At 46.0% G+C, this 22,599-nt stretch overlaps 1 protein-coding gene across 4 annotated transcripts in view; it reads right to left on the bottom strand.

Annotated features, from left to right (window-relative positions):
• LOC123761784 (serine/arginine repetitive matrix protein 2) overlaps window positions 1-17,088 on the bottom strand; it is a 236,293-nt gene extending 219,205 nt beyond the window's left edge. Inside the window, exons 1-3 of one of the 4 annotated variants that reach the window (XM_069330511.1) lie at window positions 16,880-17,044; window positions 16,252-16,565; window positions 11,868-11,977 (exon numbers count right to left, since the gene is read on the bottom strand). In XM_069330511.1, the coding sequence (XP_069186612.1) occupies window positions 11,868-11,963 (96 nt within the window). In that variant the 5' untranslated portion in view covers window positions 11,964-11,977; window positions 16,252-16,565; window positions 16,880-17,044. Of the gene's footprint in view, window positions 1-11,867; window positions 11,978-16,251; window positions 16,566-16,879 lie in introns of those variants that run through there. The other 3 variants (XM_069330510.1, XM_069330514.1, XM_069330513.1) reach the window with 3 other exon arrangements.
• Between the last annotated feature and the right edge of the window lie 5,511 nt (window positions 17,089-22,599).

The following is a 22,599-nucleotide window of genomic DNA, read 5'->3' as shown; positions in this document are numbered from 1 at the left end:
CTTAGTATGTTAAGATAAGCATCTTATTGCTTCGTAATTAAAATTATTACCTAACCTATACCTATAATAGGTTAAGTAACAATTGTAATTACGAAGCTATAAGATGCTTATTTTAACATACTAAGTAGGTTAGGTAAGGTCGGTGTTTTCTATGAAGCTTTTCAAGGGAAACTATTATGTTTAGTATGTCACCTATGCACGCAACTAATAAGTCAATATTGACTTATTAAATTTGCGAGAACGGGTTGTATAATTTGCCAGACTTCCCCGCCCTATAGCGGGCTATATATGCCACTTACGATTTTTTTATTATTTTTCCCGTGATCAGTGAACACAAATTAACAGGTTAGGAAGAAAAAATATTTTTTCTGGGGGGAGCCCCGTCGGCTCCCCGGAGCTATCCCAGGCTAATATGCTAATGTCAGACTTTGGCATCAGTCATGTGTATGGAGTTCTTAGGCCTACCGGGGACCACGGCCAGAACCGGGCCCCCTCAGAGAGGCAAGGGGAGCAATGGCCTATAGAAGCCCCCGTGTAGTTGGAAGCATTCTATGTCTGCCATCGACCGGAACAGGCACCCAGAAAGGTAAGCGCCCCAAAACAAACCCCTATTCTGGTTAAAATTGCTACCTAATACCGAACTAGTGGATAGAACTCCCCAACCGAAAACAAGCAAATTAGTGTGACGTCACACACTGCCGCGCCGCTGTCTGCGCAGCTCCCCCCTCCCCGGGAGGGGGAAGGGGGAGCCCCAGACCCCCCGCGCCGGCTACCCACACCTCAGTTCTTGAGGCTGATGCTATAGGCGATGGTCGTGTGCTCTGGCTCCGGTGTCGCTACTGCACTGTGCTTTGAGTGTGGTGTTAGTTTTGTGGGTGCGAGAGCCAGGAGTTATCTTCAGTACTCGGGCTGCATGCGCCTAGGGCTACCTTCCCTAGGTGCCCTGTAAGTACTGCCCTTGGGGCTTGGGGCCACCTTCCACAGGCTCCTCGGGGTCTGCCTCTGCTGGTCCGTTTTACCTTTCGGTTTTTCGGCCGCCTGTTGGGCTCTTGGGTGTTCTGTTCTCCCTTGTTACCGGCAGGTAAGAGGCAGTTTGCACTGGTAGGGGCGCAGGGTGCTGCTCAGCTTGTAATTCCCGACATCGCGGCCGGCTCTGTTCCTTGGGGTTCGCTGTCCTCTTGCGGGGTTTTGTTTTTCTTTTTGTTTTTGCCTGGTGGGGGGTTCTGTCATTTTATTCAGTTTGTTTTTGCCCTTCCACTGTTCTCCTCGGTGGCGCCCCCTGCTAGGTCCCCGTGAGTGTACACGTCCCTGGGGTTCAGCTTTAGAAGTTTGCTTGGTAGTTTTGGGCGCCGGTTTGCAGCACCCTGCCTGGGACTACCTGAGCGCGAGTCCTCTTAAAGTAAACGCTCAGGACCCTGGGGATCCCCTAGGGGGCGCGTGGGTCCGATGGATGTGACCCCGGGGTCCCCACTCGCTGTGTGCGAGTTTGAGGGTTGCTCGGTCCCCTTGTCTCAGGGTGACCCTCATTGTTTTTGCCTCTGCCACGCTGCCTGTTGGGTCGGTGATACTTTCGACCCTGAGTCCTGTGAGTGTTGCTGCTTGCTTGTGACTCAATTTACCCAATCCTCTGATGATTCTATTCGGGTACAGGCGGCACGTGCGTTGCAGTCTAGGTTTCGTCTGTTGCAACGCGCTCGGTTGGTTGCTTCCCCGGATGCCCCGGGGCTGCCCCGCTTTGCTTTTCGAGACCCGGACTTGGGGGTGGGGGTCGCTTCGATCCTGGTTCAGTCCGCACCTCCTCGTCCTTCCCCTTCTGTTCGTTCTGGTCCCCCGCCCCTGCTTCCGGCCCCGAAGCGTCTGAGGGTTTCGGGGTCGGAGCAGGGGTTACTTGATCTCGAGACTCGGGCAGCTTCGGGGGTTGCCCCTTCCGGGGGGGCGGCAGAGGCATTCGAGTCTTGTCTCCCGGCCGAAGCTTCAGGGTCTGACCAGTGGGCCCCCCTTCCTCCAGCTTTTCCGGCTGCTCCGTCCTTGTCTTGTGGGGTCGGGGCTTGGAGAGAGGACTCGGCCTCGGGTCCTGTGGTGACGGACCTCGAGGCTGGGGAGGGGCTGACTTGGGGGCCTTGGGCCCCGCTGGACCCCGCCTGGGTTTTTCTTCCCACTGAGCGGGGCTTATTGTTACAAGGAGTGGGGTTTTCTTTCCCCCCCCTCTGCGTACGAGTTGGATTTGGTGTCGGCCCCTCCCCGGGTACGGTTCCGTGTTCCCCCGGGTACGTCGGTTCCGTCCTTCCGGAGGTTTTCGGCTTATCGCATCCAACCTGGTGTGGTGCGAGCGGCCTTTGCAGCTTACCTCCTGCGTGACCCGGATTATGCCTCGGAAATGGATCCGTCCACGTTCAGGTTTGGGACTTCGTTCCCTTTCTGGCTCCGTTACGAGGTTCCGGAGTCATCCTGGCTAGCAGACTGCCCCTTGTTTGGTCTGGATTCCTGGCATTCCTTCTGTCGTTCCCGCACGCTGGAGTGGCGGGAAGCTTCCACGGTGCTTCAGGTTTTCCTGGGGGGTGAACTTGAGTACCTGAATGAGTGCTTGTTTGCCCCTGCCCTTCCCCGCGATGTGGGCGTTATTCAGCTCCATGTGCAGGTTCCCTCCCTTTCGGCGGCGCTCGTGGCGGAGGACTTGCGCGCTCGGGGCCTTTTGTGTTCGGCCTTGCGGTTCTTTTCCCTCCTGGAGCTGTCTTCGGATTGGCTCGTGGAGGATGTGGGGACGCTTGGGTCCGTCCCGGGGTCCGGCACCTTGTCCTCGGCTGCGCGTTCGTTGGCTGCCTTGTTGAAGCTGTTCACGCCGATTTTGCGGGATGCGGTTTCCCTGTTCTATGCTTCCCGTCTCGCGTGTCGGCAGGCGGTGCTGGGTTCCTCCGTGGAATCTGCTTGGGCTCTGGCTCTTAGGCGTTCTTCACCTTTTTGTCCTCTCCTGTTTGGGGAGTCGGCCGTGGCGCAGTTTATTCAGGCTGCGTCGGCGGCTTGTCGTCCGATGTCGGACTTGTTGGTTTTCCGGGGGTCCCGGGGTGGGTCTTCCCGGAAAGGTCGTGCCAGGGCTCGGGGTTCCTCTCGTCGTGGTAGGCCTCTGGTGTCAGGTTTGGGGTTGGCTCCTCCTCCGGACCCTCCCTCGTCTGGTCGGCGCGGTGTTCGCGCTGTGCGGGGTTCTGGGTCTCGTAAGGGTCGCCGGCCCTTTCGCGGTTTGCCCCTTTGACGGGGCGATGGGGGGGCGGCTTGCGCTGTTCGCCCGCGCCTGGTCCCACGATTCGTGGGCCTTTCGGGTCGTGTCTCGCGGCCTGCGGTGGCGTTGGGTGGCCCCTCCCCCCTTTGGGGGGTCGGGGCTGGCGGGGCAGGCTTCTTCCCCTGCGCTCTGTCGATTCGTCTTGGAGTGGGTACGCTTGGGCGTCGTCGAAACGACGTCGTCCCTCAGATGGGTTTCCCGTCTGTTTCCGGTTCCGAAACGGGACTGCGCGGACCTGCGGTTCATTCTGGACTTGTCCCGTCTGAACCCCTGGGTTCATTGCCCCTCCTTTCGGATGACTACGCTGTCTCAGGTTCGGCTCCTCTTGGAGCCGGGTGCTTGGATGGTGTCCCTGGACCTCCGGGACGCTTATTGGCATGTCCCGATTCATCCGCGGTTCAGGGACTGGCTCGGTTTTGTAGTGGGGCGTCTGAGTTACCGCTTTCGTTGTCTCCCGTTCGGGTTGAACCTGGCACCTCGCGTGTTCACACGCCTTGCACGGGTTGTGGTGGCTCGTTTGCGTCTCCTAGGTGTTCGGGTGTTGGCCTACCTCGACGACTGGCTGGTTTGGGCTCCCAGCCAGTCCGCTTGCTTGCTAGCCAGGGATTTGGTTCTTTCCCAGCTCGCCGGGTTCGGGTTCTTGGTGAACTGGAGGAAGTCCCATCTGGTTCCCTCTCAGGTTCGGACTTGGCTGGGTCTCGTGTGGGACTCTCGGACCGCCTCCTTGTCTCTCCCTCCGGAGTCTCTCCTGCGGCTGCGGTCCCGCCTTCGTCTGTTTCTGGAGGGCCCTCGGGTCACCCGGCGGTTGCTCGAGGGGCTGTGCGGGAGCCTGAACTTCGCGATGGTGGTCTACCCGCCGGGTCGGGTTTGGCTTCGACGGCTGTTCTGGTTCCTTCGGGGTTCCCCCTTCCGCCTCTCTCGCGATCGCAGAGTTCGACCCCCGGGGGACTTGCGTCGGTTGCTGCGTCACCGGCTTCCTCTTCGGGTTTTTCGGGGTTCAGTGCCTTGGCGCCTACCCGAGCCCTCGCTCGATGTGTACACGGATGCGTCGTCTCTCGGCTGGGGTTTTGTGACCAGTGCTCACCAGGCCGGCCAGGGGCGTTGGGATCCGTCCTTCCGTCGAGCTCACAGTACGGTGCGGGAGTTCGCGGCAGTGTGGTTTGCTCTGGGGAGGATTCGGGTGGCCCGCGGATCGACGATTCGGCTCCATTCGGACTGCTCTCCGGTGGTTCATTGCCTGAACCGCGGGGGTTCGATGCGGTCCTTGTCTCTTTGGGGTTGGTCGCTTCGGGTGACTCGTCTGCTGAGTTCTCGGGGTTTGGCTCTCCTGGCGGTTCACATACGGGGCGTGTCCAACGTCTTGGCCGACGCCCTGTCTCGCTTCGTTCCCCTCTCCACGGAGTGGACGGTCGACGACGAGTCCTTCCGTTGGCTTTGCCAGACGTTCGGGCGCCCCGAGGTGGACCTCTTCGCGTCGGCGTGGTCGCGGCGTCTTCCCGTTTATGCGGCGCCCTTCCCCGATTGCGAGGCCGTCGGGGTCGATGCCTTTCGGCTCGACTGGTCGAGGTGGGGGTTCCTGTACCTCTTTCCCCCAGTTCGGCTGTTGCTCCAGGTCCTGACTCGCTTAGAGACTTACCAGGGGAGAGTTGTCCTTCTGGCCCCTTGGTGGCCGGCCCAGCCTTGGTTTCAGGCGCTGGTTGCTCGGTGTCCGAACCCGAGGGTTTTCCCGCGGCTCCGCCTCTTTCAGCAGATCGGGCCGGTACGTCACGTAGCTGGTTCGATCTTCTCCTCGAGTCTTCGCGTATGGTTTTTTTGACTCGAGTCTATCATCATCTCTATGGTGATCAGGTGGCCTCCTTGTTGGTGTCCCACCTGAGGGCTTCTTCTCGGCGGCAGTATGAAGTTTCCTGGCGGTCCTTCCGTTTCTTTTTGCGTCTTCGTCGTGTTAGCTCCTTGTCTGTTCGGGTGGTCTTGTCCTTCCTCTCGTGGTTGTTTCAGGACCGTCATCTTATGCCTAACACTGTCGCTTCGTATCGTGCGGCGCTGGCGGAGCCGCTTCAGCTTGCTTTCGGTATCGATGTTACGTCTGCGCCATTTCGCAAGCTGTCTCGTGCATTGTTTCACCTCCGGCCTGCTCATGCGTCGCCTGAGCCGTCCTGGTCTTTGGACAGAGTGCTCGCTTTCCTTTCATCTCCTCGTTTCGTTGTGGCCCCTTCGGTCCAGGATTGTTTTTCCAAGGCACTTTTCTTGTTGGCTTTGGCCTCTGGGGGTCGGGTAGGGGAGCTTCATGCTCTCCTCCGGCGCAGGGGTTTCTGCTCTTTTGGTCGTGGTGATAGTTTTGTTCGTTTGCAGCCGTCTCCTTCTTTTCTGCGAAGAATGAGACTGCTGCGTTCCGGAGGGGTCCATGGGTGGTTGATGCTTGGTTGGTCAGGCCGGGGGTGCATCATGTTTTGTGTCCGGTTGCGGCGCTTCGCCGTTATTTGCGCGCCACAGCTTCTGTGTCCGGGGACGCGCTGTGGGTTGATCCGGTTTCCCTTCTTCCCTGTTCGCAGGTTCGGGTCTCTCAGGTCGTCCGCAGGGTTCTTAGGTCTAGCCAGCCTGCGGTCTATCCCCGTGCCCATGACGTTCGTAAGTTCGCGGCTCTTGCTGCCGTCTTTGGGAATATGTCTTGGTCTGATAATCGGGCGCGGGGATTTTGGCGGTCGAACAGGGTCCTGGCTGCTCGTTACCTTGTGAATGTCCCTGGCCCTCGTTGGGCCTGTGTTGCTTTGGGTCGGCGGTTGCCGCCAGTTGTCTCGGCTTCGAGTTGAGGGGTGAGCGACGACCGCCTCCCGGGTAAGTCCCTCTTTTTCTGTCTGTGGGTAGTTAGCTCCGGGGAGCCGACGGGGCTCCCCCCAGAAAACCAGCGTTGAATGTAATGAAACGCCATTTTCTGGGTGAGTCCCGGAGGCTCCCCGGCATCCCTCCCTCCCTCCGGTCGGTGGTTTTTCGCGTTTTTGACATCCAGCCTCAAGAACTGAGGTGTGGGTAGCCGGCGCGGGGGGTCTGGGGCTCCCCCTTCCCCCTCCCGGGGAGGGGGGAGCTGCGCAGACAGCGGCGCGGCAGTGTGTGACGTCACACTAATTTGCTTGTTTTCGGTTGGGGAGTTCTATCCACTAGTTCGGTATTAGGTAGCAATTTTAACCAGAATAGGGGTTTGTTTTGGGGCGCTTACCTTTCTGGGTGCCTGTTCCGGTCGATGGCAGACATAGAATGCTTCCAACTACACGGGGGCTTCTATAGGCCATTGCTCCCCTTGCCTCTCTGAGGGGGCCCGGTTCTGGCCGTGGTCCCCGGTAGGCCTAAGAACTCCATACACATGACTGATGCCAAAGTCTGACATTAGCATATCAGCCTGGGATAGCTCCGGGGAGCCTCCGGGACTCACCCAGAAAATGGCGTTTCATTACATTCAACGCTGGTTTTTTTTTTTTCAAAATGACATGCGCCTGTGGGGATGACAGGATATTAACCCTCAAACCGCGCATATCATATATAAATGATATCAGTGACAAAACCGAAACCGCACACATCATTTATATATGATTTCGTGTCTAGCGCTATAATTTAAACGCCCCGCCTGGGAATAGGGGCAGCTATAGTACAGCCACGACCGATAGTTGCCAGATGCCACCTAGAAAAAAAATCCAGGCCAACATTCTTGGGTGTTACAGCGTCAGTATTGAGCAAGCCACCAAGGCTGGCGCACGCAGCACGAGCTCACAGCACCGCTGTTCAGCTTGTGACCACAGCTTCGCCTACAAATACCATAATATAAATGATACTGCTATTATTTAGCAGTGATAGTATTACTGAAGCCCCCTGACTGTGATAAAACTGACCAGGATTCTGATAATAGCAGGATTGTGGTGATATTTAGCACTGTGCTCCATGGAGGGAGGAGTAATGCTGTGGGAGGGAGGGTTGTGGCGTCGTTTTCCGACTGTGTGGTCACCAATTATTGACTGCACTCACCATCAAGAGGAAACTAGATTTATTCCTCCAAGGAGTGCCGGACCAACCGGGCTGTGGTGGGTATGTGGGCCTGCGGGCCGCTCCAAGCAACAGCCTGGTGGACCAAACTCTCACAAGTCGAGCCTGGCCTCGGGCCGGGCTTGGGGAGTAGAAGAACTCCCAGAACCCCATCAACCAGGTATCAACCAGGTATCAACCATACCAGCTTAGTGGTTCGCCATGGTGAACACAAATGTAGATACTGTAAACCCGCGATTATCCGGGAATCAAACATCCGGAAAACGCCCTTATACGGCCAAAATCGCGATCAGATAAAGTTATCACAATATCCGGCCAAAATAGCCACAGGGACCGGATTAAAGCAGGTTTAGTCGGATAAAATGTTGGGGCCCGGTTAATTTTCTGCAGAAATTACACTATCCGGTCAGTCGCCCGGATAATCGTGCCTTTGTCCGTATATGAAAACATGAGGCGGGCCATACGGTATTAATCCCGTCTGCCCGAGACTCGAGGCGCATGGTGTAGGTGGGGGTGGGGTGGGTGGGTGGTGTCGGGAGAGAGGGGAGCGTTGGGAGGGACCACCTGGGGGGATTAGGGGGGGGGATGGGGAGTGGCCTATACACTACAGTACAGTAATTACTATCAATTTTAGAACAATTCATCATAGCCAAAATCAAAAGAAATACTAGTAATTATGTAATAAAAAATTCCATACAAGTTTCCTAAAAACAATTTGCACAGGCTGAAGTTTCCTTCAAAAATATATATTTTTTTTTCCTCCTGGCGGCCTACGTAACGTGCCTCCTCCCTGCCCCGACTGGACCCGTCCAGGCCTGGTCAAGCCATGTGCTCTCTAGCCTCGTGTTACACCACAGTGCCGCGCCATTAGTGAAATATTTTTTTAAATAGCTTTTTTATTTTCATAGTAACTTTGAACATTTTTGGCCAAGACTATGTCTGGTAGCAGCATGAATCGTTCTGGAGGTGGTAAGAGGAAGAAGGTTGTCCTAACACTTAAGGACAAGCTACGTGTTATACAACTTTGTGAACATGGCCGGTCGACCTCAAGTGTTGCCAAGGAATTTAATATAAGCACTAGTACTGTTTCTGATATAAGGAAACAAAAAGAGAAACTTATGCAATTCATTTCAACCTGTGAAAGTGAAGGTGCAAGCACTAGCAGAGGTTGTGGTAGAAAAACTATGAAAACTTTGACGCATGTGCAGTTGGATGAGGCTGTGTACAAGTGGTTTGCTCAGCACCGCACAGCTGGCGTGACAATTCGCGGCCCAGAAATACAAAATGCTGCAAGCAGATTTGCTGAAAGCCTTGGAATAAAGAATTTCGAAGCGAGTGAAGGGTGGGTTGCAAGGTTCAAGGGTAGGCACAATATTGTGAAGAGGAAAATTGTCGGTGAAAAACTGAGTGCAGATGAAAGCAGTGTAGAACCATTTAAACATAAATTACGAGAATATATTGTGGCAAATAATATTTATTCGTATCAAATTTATAATGCAGATGAAACTGGGTTGTATTGGAGGAGTTTACCAGAAAAAACTCTAGCAATGAGGAGTGAGGGTTGTGTGCCAGGACGTAAGGTTTGCAAGGACAGGCTCTCAGCCATGATGTGTGCGAATGCCAACGGCACAGACAGAATCACGTGTGCAATTGTTGGCAAATCTAAGAAACCAAGAGCCTTGCAACATTGCATGGACAGACTGCCAGTGAAATATTATAACTCAAAAAATGCATGGTTTACACAGATCTTTCTTTCCTGGTTTCATGACGTGTTCTGCAGGGAAGTTCATGCCTATCAAATTAAGAAACTCAAAATAAGGCCAAGCGAAGTTCGGGCTTTGCTGCTGCTTGATAATGCGCCTGCCCACCCCAGAATTGACACGTTAACCTCACATGATGGCAAGATAACGTGTATGGCACTTCCTCCTAACACAACCTCTCTCATTCAGCCTATGGCCTATGGATCAGGGAGTTTTCTGTGCTACGAAGAGGTTGTACACCAAAAAAATGCTAAACGAAGTTTTGGTGGTTTTACCTCTTCCGGAAGATATTGAACTCTGTGTGGATAACAGGGCTAAAAAAAAACTTCAGAATTTGAAGAACTATACAATCAAGGAAGCCATCTATAACTGGGCCAAGGTATGGAGTGAATTAAAGGAATCGACTTTGAAAAATTCCTGGAAAAAACTCCTCACGTCTACGGTCAGAAATGAGGAGGATGAAGAAATGGATTTTGAAGGATTTACAGATGAAATCCATGGAATGTTTAGAAATGCCGGCGAAAACTTAAAAAGACAGGATGTGGTTGATTGGCTTGAACAAGATGCCAATGATCCAGGATATGGTGTGATGAGTGAAGACGAGATTCTACAGTCTGTTACTGGTGAGGTGGACGAAGAGGATGAAGAAGGCAGTGAAGAACCAACACCAATGACCACGAAATACAGTGTACTCATGACGTATGTTGACGGATTAATAAATTTTTCATCAAATTGTGCTCATCCAGAGGTTGGAAACATGTATCCGTACCTTAGGCGAACAAAAGAGCTGTTCATACAACTGGCCAGTGAACACAGAAGGCAAGCAACACTTGATTCATATATGGTACGAAAATCAAACCAAGCGCCTTCAACAAGTGAGGCGGCACGCGCAACCTAAGCGCCTTCAACAAGTGAGGCTGCACGCGCAACCCAAGAGCCTTCAACAAGTGAGGCGGCACGCGCAACCCAAGCGCCTTCAACAAGTGAGGCGGCACGCGCAACCCAAGCGCCTTCAACAAGTGAGGCGGCACGCGCAACCCAAGCGCCTTCAACCAGTGAGGCATCCTCAGCAGACAGTGAGAACTAACTTTGCCTAATGAACTGTACAGTAATTTTAAGTATTAATTTTAGTGTTGTGTTACTATAAGTTACGTAAATTGTCAAGAATTTTTAACTTCAAGATGTGTCATCAATCAAGAAGACGAACAACAAAAAGGCAAGTTGAGGTTTCTAGTTGAATATTTAATAATTATATGTGGCATGTCTATTCAAATTATGCTATTTGTAGTATAAAAATAGTTGGAAATGGTTAGTTTTGGACTCGTAGGTGAAAAAGTACCATTATCCGAAAAACGTGCTAATCCGGCTGGGGGTCCTTCCCATATAGTCCGGATGATCGAGTGGAGACAGTACTTATATATAACGTGTGTATAGTGTGAGATAACAGCGAGAGGAGTAGGTTGGGAGCCGCCATTTTGGTGAGGGAGGAGCGTCGTCTGCACGACTTGGCATGTTTACTGATGGCCACTATGGTCTTTGGGCAGGTAGATACTTATATATAATGTGTGTATATAGCGTAATAACACCACAAACAATATTGTTGGAGGACAAATATTAGTGCGTCTGGCCTTGAGGGCGGCCGCCGATCAGCTGACTGTGTGAGTAGCTACGTCTTATGGCCTTTACTCACCATACAAGCTTAGATGTACAGTTATGGTGAACAAAACATGTAAATACGTATATATAATGTCTGTGTATAGTGAATAAATACAGAAAGAGTATTGTGGGAGGTGAATGAGAGTGAGTGAGGTGGTGTTGAGGGAGGGAGTGGCAGTGAGTGGCTCGCTGGTGTTTGGCAGTCACTCCTCGTTGCTCTTTGACTCAAGACCAACTTAGTAGTTCGTTATGGTGTACAAAACATGCAGATACTTATATATAACCTGTGTATATAGTGTAACAACAGCAAAACTATTTGTTTATTGTTTTATGAAAATAATTGAATCACTAATATGCACACCATAATTTTGAGTACAGCGATGGTTCACACATTTTATATAAATATACCACAATTCACTGTATGGAATAATATTACTACAAAAAAACTAAGAAAAAATCAATCAGAGACATTGAAATAATTAGGTAATAATATATTTGTGGCAACTGCCATCTGACAGCTCGGGCGGAGTAGACCTCGTCTGGCGAAGGCTCTGCCAACGCCCCTTTTTTGCCACACTTCCCTACCCTATTGCGGCTAAAATATGCCACCTACGATTTTTTTGTTATTTTTTCCGTGATCAGGGAACAAAAATGAACACTTCTATAAGACGAAAGAATTTTTTGGATTTTTTTTTTTTGTTGCGCCTGTGGGTGTGAATTCCATTTGGCCCCCTACCGGTTTGAGGGTTAAACCCCGAGCATGTTAAGGGTTAATACACATTACAGATACACCAAGCATATATTGCTGGCATGATAGGTTCTACCAAAGTACATGAATTTTCAGTTCCCAGTTGTGAAGTTGAGAAAACTTGACATGGGGGAGAAGGGGAGGTTTTTAGGAAGATTGGCCTTTTGTAAACAGTTTATTGAATCACAACATGACCGCTAAGGACATACTAATAAGGAAAAGTTTTCCCCAAGAACTTGCGTAACTGCTCTGTGAATCCCATCCCTGGCCAAGGACACTTTTGAATCTCGTCTTAAGAAGCAACTGAATATTGCATCTCGGAAACTTTAATTTTTCTGATTGAATGTTAAAGGTGTAACATGTTTGTATTTTTCTTTTTAACAAAACTATTACCTACCTTGTTTTTAATGCTGCGAATTAGGGCAAGATTTCGTTGCACATAACCATTAGTGCCTGACCCTCGGGCTGTTTGTAGTCCAATGCCATTATACATGTTGGTAGAAGAATCTAGAACAAAGTAATTTTGAATTATTAATAAAATATTAATAAATATTTCAATCAAAAACACAATCTCTTATAACCAGCTGATGTTTTTACTGCAGCTTTGTAATGGGAAGTTTTCTTAGGGGTTCTTAAACAAGTACAGTAGTGAGTAAAATATTCAAATACTATACCAGGGGTTTCTTTTGTTGCATGGATGCTCTTTAATTTAAGGCAACCCAATATTCATTTTTAACATGCAGATCACTCATTATACTGTATTGTAATAATGTACTGAACTATATTACAAAGATCATGGTAATGTATTTAAACTTAAATTTATACAGAAGCATCTCATTACTAACATACTGTACTATACAGTTTAAGTAAAATAAGAAATTGCAATTACCCTGTATGTATATATTAAAGAAAATTTGAGTTGCCTTACAATTTACATCACTGAGAACTTAAACACTTAGAGAGCACAATTCTCTCAGCTCTGGATCACCAATATGTGCAGATTCAGTGATATGAATATGAATTATGAATATGAAAACTTTTAAACCAAGTTTTGAAACGCACAGGGAAATTTGTGGTTAACGGGTTAATTATAAATTATCTTATGACCACTTATATTCTTGGCAGTCGGGCTTTCATATGTATATGTCCACATATCTTGTGTTTTACAAACATTTGGGTTAATATTTGTACATCAAGAATTCTGGACATAAGTTTGAACAGTATTCCATTATTGGTTGAAGTGATGGAAGAATTACTGTACATATTAATGTTTAATTAAATATGTTATATTGAGTAAAAGCTGAAACTAATTATTTTTGAGTTGTAAGGAATATAACTTTATATTTTCCATAGACAGTACCCCTAAGTTTGATTTGTGTAGTTTCAGTTGTACACAGGTTTTACCGGGAACATAACTCGTGCAAATCTGGAGCTGCTTTTATTTGACAGTCTCCCCATTCCTTTTATAACTTGTCGTTACTTATAAAGGTAATTAACTTGTCTTTACCTACTTGTTTACAACTTGTCGTCTTTACCTATTATGACCAACTTTTATAACTGCCGATTTCTGCCATCCCCCCCCCCCCCTTTCCCCTTTTCAACTCAATTTATGCTTTGATCTCAGTATTAAGTTGCCCGAAATGCTGTGCGTATTTGTGGCTATAGGCATTGCATGCACTACCTCTTTCCAGAAATCCAACATTATGTTTGTAACTCATGTTGTATGTATGTACTTTTACCCGAATAAACATTCAATTTGATTTTGTTTGATAAGCAACTTACTTAATATCTTTACTTTCTAAGTGTGTTAGGTTGCATATGGCCAGGGGATATTTGGATAGGTGAAGCATAGGTAAGATTTAAGATGGGTAAGATATATATACAGCTTGCACTGTAGGTCTATACTAGAGTTAGATTAGATTATGAACAAGATGAAAGGGGTGACTTTATCCTGAGGCCAGTAAATAATATTCTATTACATGTCAGGTACTGTATAAGGTTCTTCACTGGGAATACCACTGTATTACAAGGTGTCTTGATTGGGTCTTTCTATGCCAATTTGGACATAGGAAAGTTTTTACACAATGAACAAGCCACACTAGGAAATAGGATTGGTTCAAAAGAAACTGTAGGAGAGCCAGAGACTAAAAAGATACAAAAACGAATCAATATAGGAGGAGGTCAAACTCCCAAACATACCAGCGATACAAAGAAGCAAGAAACAACTACAAAGCAGTGAGGAGAGGCAGAAATTTTTTTTGAGAAAGGGATGGTGGACAAATGTAAAACAGAACCAAATCTACTTTAGAAATTCATCACAAGCAATTGTAGGTTAAGGATAATATTTAGAGGTTAAAAATGGGAAACCATTCACAGAAAATGAAATGTGTGACACATTAAAGGAACAATTCCGAGAAAGAAAAGGACCATGGAGTCAAAATCCACCACTCATTAAAAGTTGCAAAACAGGTGGGAGCAGCAGTCAGAAAAGCTAACCAAACTCCTGGGATACTGTATTCAACTGTACTTTTGACTATAAGGAAAAGAAGGTAATAGTTCAACTGTATAAATCTCTGGTGTGCCTCCATTTGGATTACTATATCCAACCATGGAGACCTCATTTTCAGAAGGACACAGCTGGTCTGGAGAAGGTGCAACATCGGGCAACAAAAGTCATTCCGGACCCAAATTATCTCTAGTATCTGGAATGCTTGCAGGCCACTGGGCTAACAACACTGCAAAGCAGGCATGCCAGGGTGGATTTCATTGAAACTTTTAAAATACTAAACAAATTAGAAGATTTTTATTCAAGTATTTTCTTCAAAAGGTCAGAAGTAACACAAACAAGGAGCAACAGTTTCAAGCTCAACAAGCCACAATGTAGGACTCAAAACAGGAGATGCTTTTTCATGCACAAGGTTATTAACCCATGGAACAGCCATTAACCATTTTCCACAGGGCAGCATACTTGGCGCTCTCCTCATTCTCATCTACATTAATGACCTCCCAAATGCCTCACACCTCAAACCAATCTTATTTGCTGATGACACAACCTTCATTTTCTCCAGTCCTGACCCTCTTGGTCTAAATGTCACAGTGAATACTGAACTTAATAAAGTCCATCTTTGGCTAACTGCTAACAAACTCACCCTTAACATTGACAAAACTTTCTATACTTTGTTTGGTAATAAATCCTCAAATGAAATTAATCTAAGAATAAACAATATCCAAATTACTAACAAAGTTGATGGTAAATTCCTTGGTATCCTCATTGATAAGCTGAATTTCCAGGGACACATTCTAAAGATAGCAAAAGAAGTTTCTAAAACTGTTGGCATTCTTTCTAAGATCAGATATTATGTACCTCGCCCTGCCCTGGTGACGCTCTATTACTCTCTCATCTATCCTTATGTCAACTATGGTATTTGTGCTTGGGGTTCTACTACCCAAAATCATTTACGTCCTCTAATTACTCAACACAAAGCTGCTATTAGGACAATATCTAACTCTGGCCCCAGACATCACTCGGTACCCTTACTCAAATCTCTGAATATGTTAGATATTAAGTCACTGCACATCCTCTCTTGTGTACTCTATATATTTAAAACTCTGAACTGTAATGTCAGTCATGACCTTAAAAGCTTCCTAAAAGGTTGTAACAGAACCCATGGCCACCACACCAGAAACAAATACCTATTTGATATCCCAAAAGTACGACTTAATCAAACTAGAAATGCTCTACAAATCAAAGGACCCAGAATGTGGAATGACCTTCCCAATCATGTCAAAGATTGTACCCCTCTCAACCAGTTTAAGATAAAAACTAAAAACTACCTAATAAACTCCATGTAACCTACCTTACCCCTAAATGTCAACCCATGTCTTACTATTGTAATCAATGTTGTTTGTTGACCAACTTATATAATGCTATTCTCTCAACCTGTCCTCTTAAAAAGAACGTCCCTTTTGGCCGTTTGCCCGTATGGCCGAATTTGGACGTAATTTAAAATTGAAAAAAAATGAAAATAAATTTGGGATTTTTTTTTTCCAACAACAGTAAGTTAAGGGTCCTCTGATAGGTTAGGTGGGCAGGAAATTCTCATAAAGTTTCAAAACGTTATGAAAAACGTTAATTTAAAGTGTCCTCTCATAACCTCTGCGCGTACTCCGGACGACTCAAATAGAAAACAGAACAGAACGTCACTTTTGCGAGTCGATTTCATCTCAAATTACGTCCAAATTTGGCCATAGTGCGCAGACGGGCCAAAAGTGACGTTCTTTTTAAGAGGACGGGTTGATTCTCTATCTTGTTCCCCCCCCCCCCTTTTTTTTTTTAATGCACAATTACTATTAAGTTTTAGTCTGTGTTTTTCCCCCACACTTTGCCCAAAATGCTATGCATACTAGTGGCTTTAGGTATTGTATGTACTATCCTTATCTTTAAATCCATCAATATGTATGTAACTCAATGGATCTACCGTTTCCTGAAAAAAGAATCTGAATCTAAATATGAATCTGAACAGCCTACCCAGCGAAGCCGTAAATGCCAAAACTGTGTTGAGTTTTAAAATATACCTGGAAAAGATCAAGGCAAATGGGGGGAAAATCGACAAGCCCCCAGCTTCCTGTCCTCGTCGAGGCCACTAGTGTCAGTGGGTCTCAGGTAAACTCGGGAGGACGAGAAGCTGTGATACAGTGCAGTGAACTAAATTAAACCATCAACTGCATCATAAGACATACAAGTATAACAAGTACCCAGAGGCAGGTGGATAAAGATTTACATGTGGTGAAGGTTGGGTGTGAGGAGAACACCAGTAGACACGTAGTGTGACGGGCCACACTCTTACTGTGTGTGTGGGGGACGGCTGGCCCGCCCCGGGTACACCTGTGGTGAAGGTTGGGTGTGAGGAGAACACCAGTAGACACGTAGTGTGACGGGCCACACTCTTACTGTGTGTGTGGGGGACGGCTGGCCCGCCCCGGGTACACCTGTGGTGAAGGTTGTGTGTGATGAGAACACCAGTAGACCCGTAGTGTGACGGGCCACACTCTTACTGTGTGTGTGGGGGGGGCGGCTGGCCCGCCCCGGGTACACCTGTGGTGAAGGTTGGGTGTGAGGAGAACACCAGTAGACACGTAGTGTGACGGGCCACACTCTTACTGTGTGTGGGGGGGGGGCGGCTGGCCCGCCCCGGGTACACCTGTGGTGAAGGTTGGGTGTGAGGAGAACACCAGTAGACACGTAGTGTGACGGGCCACACTCTTACTGTGTGTGTGGGGGACGGCTGGCCCGCCCCGGGTACACCTGTGGTGAAGGTTGGGTGTGAGGAGAACACCAGTAGACACGTAGTGTGACGGGCCACACTCTTACTGTGTGTGTGGGGGACGGCTGGCCCGCCCCGGGTACACCTACCACACTCCGCACAACTACATCACAACCCACCTGCACCACTCTACAACTACATCACAACGACCCACCACCACAACTGTAGAGCTACATCACCACCCACCTAAACACTACAACCACACACACGCAGACTGCGTCGCCTCTCTCACTCTCAGACGCTCTTGTTGTTGTTGTCCCCCCGGCCTCCCCCCACCGCTCCCCCACCACCACCATCAACCCCAAACAACACCCCAACACACATACCTGTGTGTGTGTGTGTGAATATATATTATTTTTATTTATTTTTGTATTTATTTATATACAAGAAGAAGGTACATTGGGGGTTAAGAGAGTATATTCTTGTAGTTAGTTTAGTTCATTTATTATGCACCCCATACCCATCTTGTGTTTGTATTGCTTAGTCTTGTTTATATTTTTGTTTTGTATTTCTATATCTTGTGTTTTGTATAGTCCATGTTTATATGTTTTTTCGTTAATCTCATTTATTACCTAGGTTGCCTAGCCTAGCCATACTCCCTTACTCCATTGTACCCCTGTAAGCCCCTTTTGAGTTTGCTTTGTTCTGTATTGTGTACATCTTTTTCCCTATTTTATAGCTTATTTCTACCTTGTTATTTGCCTTTCTTCCCTTGTTTTTCCTGCAATCAGCTTTTTTTATGCAGACAAGTATAGACCCTGAACTTAACCTCTTATCCACTATCTATGACAATTATCACTTTAATGATCTAAATTGCAGATATTTTGCAGCACATGATGTAAACAATGTATTAACTCATAATCACAATATCTCTGTAATCAATTTGAACGTTAGATCCCTAGGTAAACACTTCGATGATGTTAGTGCCTTGATTGAAGCTATTGACAACAAATTCTCTTTTATTATACTTACTGAAACATGGTTGAAAGAGGATACTACTCAGCTCTTTAACATGCCTAACTACTCAGCAATTCACAACTGTCGTCAACTTCAGAGAGGTGGTGGCACTGCTCTTTACTACCACCAAGAACTAACATGCTTAAAAGAAATTAGAACCAGAGACTGCTATGGGGAGTATATCTTCGCCAGCTTCAGAGTCAAGGGTGCCGAGTCTGTCCTGACTGTGGGTGCAGTTTATAGAATTCCTAACACTGATGTGTCCGAATTCAACTCAAACCTTAGAAATCTAATACTTGATAACAGACTGAACAAAAACCACCTAATTATCGCAGGGGACTTTAATATTGACCTCTGCGAGCCTGAACACCCCACTGCTGTTAGCTTCCTCAACTGTGTGAATTCCTGCTTCCTCATACCCTTAATCACTAGACTTACTAGAATCACTGATAGCACTGCCACGACGCTCGATCACATCTGGACAAACATAACCTCTCCGCTTACTTCAGGTATAATCACCGATAGCACTACAGATCATTACCCCACATTTCTCTTAACTAACATTAGCAAACCACCTCTTGAGTCAAGAGTGATACGTTTTAGACTACACAATGAAACTGCTATAGACAATTTTATAACTGCTGCTGATAATGTCAACTGGGAGTCCGAGTTAGGTAACATAGTGGACATCAACCTAGCAGTGCAATCTTTTCTTCAAAAAACTCTTAGCCTTTATAATACCCACTGTCCTATGCTTACAAAACAAGTCACAACCAAAAGGCTTAACAATCCCTGGCTTACAAAGGGAATACTTAAATCTATTAATAAAAAACATGACCTTGAGAAGAAGTATAGGTTAGGAATTGTCTCCAAAGAATTCTCAAAGAATTACTCATTATTGCTGTCTAAGATAATTAGACGAGCCAAAACTAAATACTACGAAGATAAATTTACCCAAATAAAGAGCAACATTAAACAAACTTGGAGAACAATTTCTCAAATATTGGGATCAAAGAAGTCTTTAAATAACAAACCGACTCTCCTGTCTAATAACGATGGTCAGCTTTCAGCCTCTGATTCTGCTATTGAGTTCAATAGGTTCTTCTCTTCCATTGGTTCATCCCTTGCAAATGATATTCCATCTTCCAGTACAGACATTAATGACTATCTTTCAGGTAACTATCCACAGTCTCTGTACCTAAAGCCTATTAATTCCACTGACGTCAATGAGATAATCCTATCCCTTAAAACCAAGTCTGGTGCCCTTGAGGAGATACCAACTTTAATTTACAAAAAAGCCTCCAGATCTTTAGCCCCTGCTATTGCTTTGCTCTTCAACAAGTCACTTGAACTCCAAACCTTCCCAGATATTCTAAAAAAGCGAGAGTAACGCCTGTCCACAAATGTGGTAATCTCACAGATGTTAACAACTACAGACCTATATCTATCCTGCCAAACTTGTCAAAAATTTTTGAAAAACTAATCTATAAGCAGCTTTACTCATATCTAACCAAACTCAATATACTTAGCCCTTGCCAATATGGCTTCAGACCAAAAAAAAGCACTAACGATGCACTTATTAGTATGCTTAACTCGATTCATACAGCTCTTGATAAAAATGAGTTCCCTGTTGGGTTGTTTGTGGACCTGCGTAAAGCTTTTGACACTGTCAACCACCAAAACCTTATTCTTAAATTACATCATTATGGAGTCAGAGGACACTCCCTACAATACCTCAAATCCTACCTTACTGACAGGCTCCAATATGTTTCTGTGAATAATACAATTTCTCCCACCCTACCCATCAACATTGGTGTTCCCCAGGGCAGCATACTTGGCCCTCTCCTCTTTCTCATCTACATTAATGACCTTCCAAATGCCTCCCAACACCTCAAACCAATTCTATTTGCTGACGACACAACCTTCATTTACTCCAGTCCTGATCCCCTTGCTCTAAATGCTACAGTAAATACTGAGCTAAATAAAGTCCATCTGTGGCTAACTGCCAACAAACTCACCCTTAACATTGACAAAACCTTTTATATTCTGTTTGGCAATAAATCCTCTAATCAAATAAATCTCAAAATAAACAATACCCAAATCTGTAACAAATTAGATGGCAAATTCCTTGGCATTCTCATTGACCACAAGCTTAATTTCCAGGGACACATTCTAAACATATCAAAAAAAGTTTCAAAAACTGTGGGCATTCTTTCTAAGATCAGATATTATGTACCACGCCCTGCCCTGGTGACTCTCTATTACTCCCTTATCTATCCATATCTCAACTATGGTATTTGTGCTTGGGGCTCTACTACCCAAAATCACTTACGTCCTCTAATTACTCAACACAAAGCTGCTATTAGGACAATATCCAATTCTGGCCCCAGACATCACTCGGTACCCCTACTTAAATCTCTGAATATGTTAGACATTAAGTCACTGCACATTCTCTCATGTGTATTATACATATATAAAACGCTAAACTATAATGCCAATCCTGATCTCAAAAGCTTCATAGAAGGTTGTATCAGAACCCATGAGCATCACACCAGAAATAAATACAGTTTTGATATTCCTAGAGTACGACTTAATCAAACTAGAAATGCTCTACAAATCAAGGGGCCCAGAATGTGGAATGACCTTCCCAACCATGTTAAAGACTGTACCTCTCTCAACCAGTTTAAGTTAAAAGCGAAGCTATACCTAATAAATTCCCTGTAACCTACCTTACCCTTCTATTGTCAACCAATGTCTGTTTTTTTCTTTAAAGAGCGCTGTTTGTCGACATAATTGTATTTGTGCTGCTTTTTCATCTATGTTTTCATTTCTTGTTTTCATTCTACTCATTATGCTCAATTAGTATTAAGCTTGTCATTTAAGTTTATCATGCCCGAAACGCTTTGCGTAATAGTGGCTTTAGGCATTGTATGTACTAGCTCTACCTATAAGTCAAACAATCCTTGTAAATATTTATTGTATGTATGTACCTTACCTAAATAAAATTGTATTGTATTGTATTGTATTGTATTGTGGGCGGTAGTGGAAAGGGTTACAGAGGCACATAATGGGCTCAGGGACTGAACCCCACAATTCATTTAGCTAAGCAAGTTACAATCTTGATGAGCTAGTTACAAAATTCAATATAAGTCGTCACATCAACAATGGGTTCGGGATCGACCACAAGTACAGGTTCTAAATTAACCAACTGACATATGTGGAGAGCTAGTGTCAAAATTGTCACAACCGCTAGTGTCCCAATCAGTGCTTCGTTAGAGATGGCTTAATTAAAGAGAGAAAGACTTCAGGAGATAAAATGTTTACAATTGCTAATGAGGATAACCTCAACACTTTCCTCTCCCAATGTGGTTTGTCCCACCTTATTATCACTCTCAATGAGTTAGTTTAGTTTAGTTCATTTATTATGCACCCCATACCCATCTTGTGGGCGGTAGAGGAAAGGGTTACAGAGGCACATAATGGGCTCAAGGACTGAACCCCACAATTCATTTAGCTAAGCAAGTTACAAACTTGATGAGCTAGTTAAAAATTGGCACCTCCTCCCGCAGAGTTGGACTCTCTGCGGGAGGAGGTGCGTCAGCTTAAAAAACAACGAGAAGTAACGAAGGAGGAGACCAGCAGTAAAGGGACCTCGTCTTGGAGAGTTGCGAAAGACAGGGGCCTTAAGAAGACTTTGATAAAGCCGCCTTCAAACGCCATAGCAACTTCAAATTCATTTGACGTTTTGGAGGACGAGTGCTGTGGAGAGACTGTGGATCGCGCAAAAGGGAAAGCAACGAAGAGAAAGGAAGCGCAGGCCCCTCAGAAAGTAAAGGAAGTACCTAAGCAAACATTAGTTGTGGGAGATTCCCAGATAAGGTATTTGGATAGAACGTTTTGTGCTAGAGATAGGGGGAACAGGTTAAGGGTTTGCTATCCCGGAGCTGGCATTGGTGATATTATAAACAACATGAATGATATTATGGCTGGTAATGGGAACAATCCCATTATTTGCATTAGCGTGGGAGGAAATGATGTTGGTCGAGTCAGGAGTGAGGAACTGATTCAGAGGTATAAAACAGCCATAGAGTTAGTTAGGAGCAAGGGAGGAATCCCGATCATATGTGGCATTCTTCCAAGAAAGGGAGTGGGAAATGAATGGATATCGAGGGCACTTGGTGTCAATTGCCGGCTGGAAAGATATTGCAAATCAAATGCAATATCTTTCATAGACAACTGGGAACACTTCTATGGAAGAAATGAAATGTATGCTCGTGATGGGGTGCATCTATCGAGAGCTGGGGTTGTTGCTGTTGCGAACTCGCTAGAAGAAGTGGTTAGAGGTGTTTGTTTGGGTTTAAACTGTTAGTAGATAGAGGTATGGGAATTGATTTGGAGGAAGGAGGTAATAAAAGTATGTGTTTGTGGGAGAAAGGAATTGGCAAAACGATCAGGGAAAGAGAAGGTCCGCAAAATAACAATTCACTTAGGGTATATTACACTAACAGTAGAAGTCTAAGAAATAAAATTAACGAATTAAATGCTCTTGTCTGCACAGAAAAAATAGATATTATTGCACTTACCGAAACGTGGATGAATGTAGAAAATAGAGAACTATTAGCTGAATATCAAATATATGGATTTAAACTATTTCACACAGATAGATATATTAGACGAGGAGGTGGAGTAGCCATATATGTTAGGGACAATTTGAAATGTAGTCTCAAAGAGGGAATCAAAACAGAGCCACACACAGAAACTATTTGGATTGAATTAAACGAAAAAGCTAATAATATTATAATAGGAGTAATATATAGGCCACCAAATTTAGACAGAATGGAAGCAAAG

The sequence above is a fragment of the Procambarus clarkii genome, chromosome 24, assembly GCF_040958095.1.
Source record: "Procambarus clarkii isolate CNS0578487 chromosome 24, FALCON_Pclarkii_2.0, whole genome shotgun sequence".
NCBI classification, from domain to species: domain Eukaryota; kingdom Metazoa; phylum Arthropoda; class Malacostraca; order Decapoda; family Cambaridae; genus Procambarus; species Procambarus clarkii.
The sequence above is the reverse complement of the archived record's forward strand: the minus strand, read 5'-3'. Positions and strand labels throughout refer to the sequence as shown.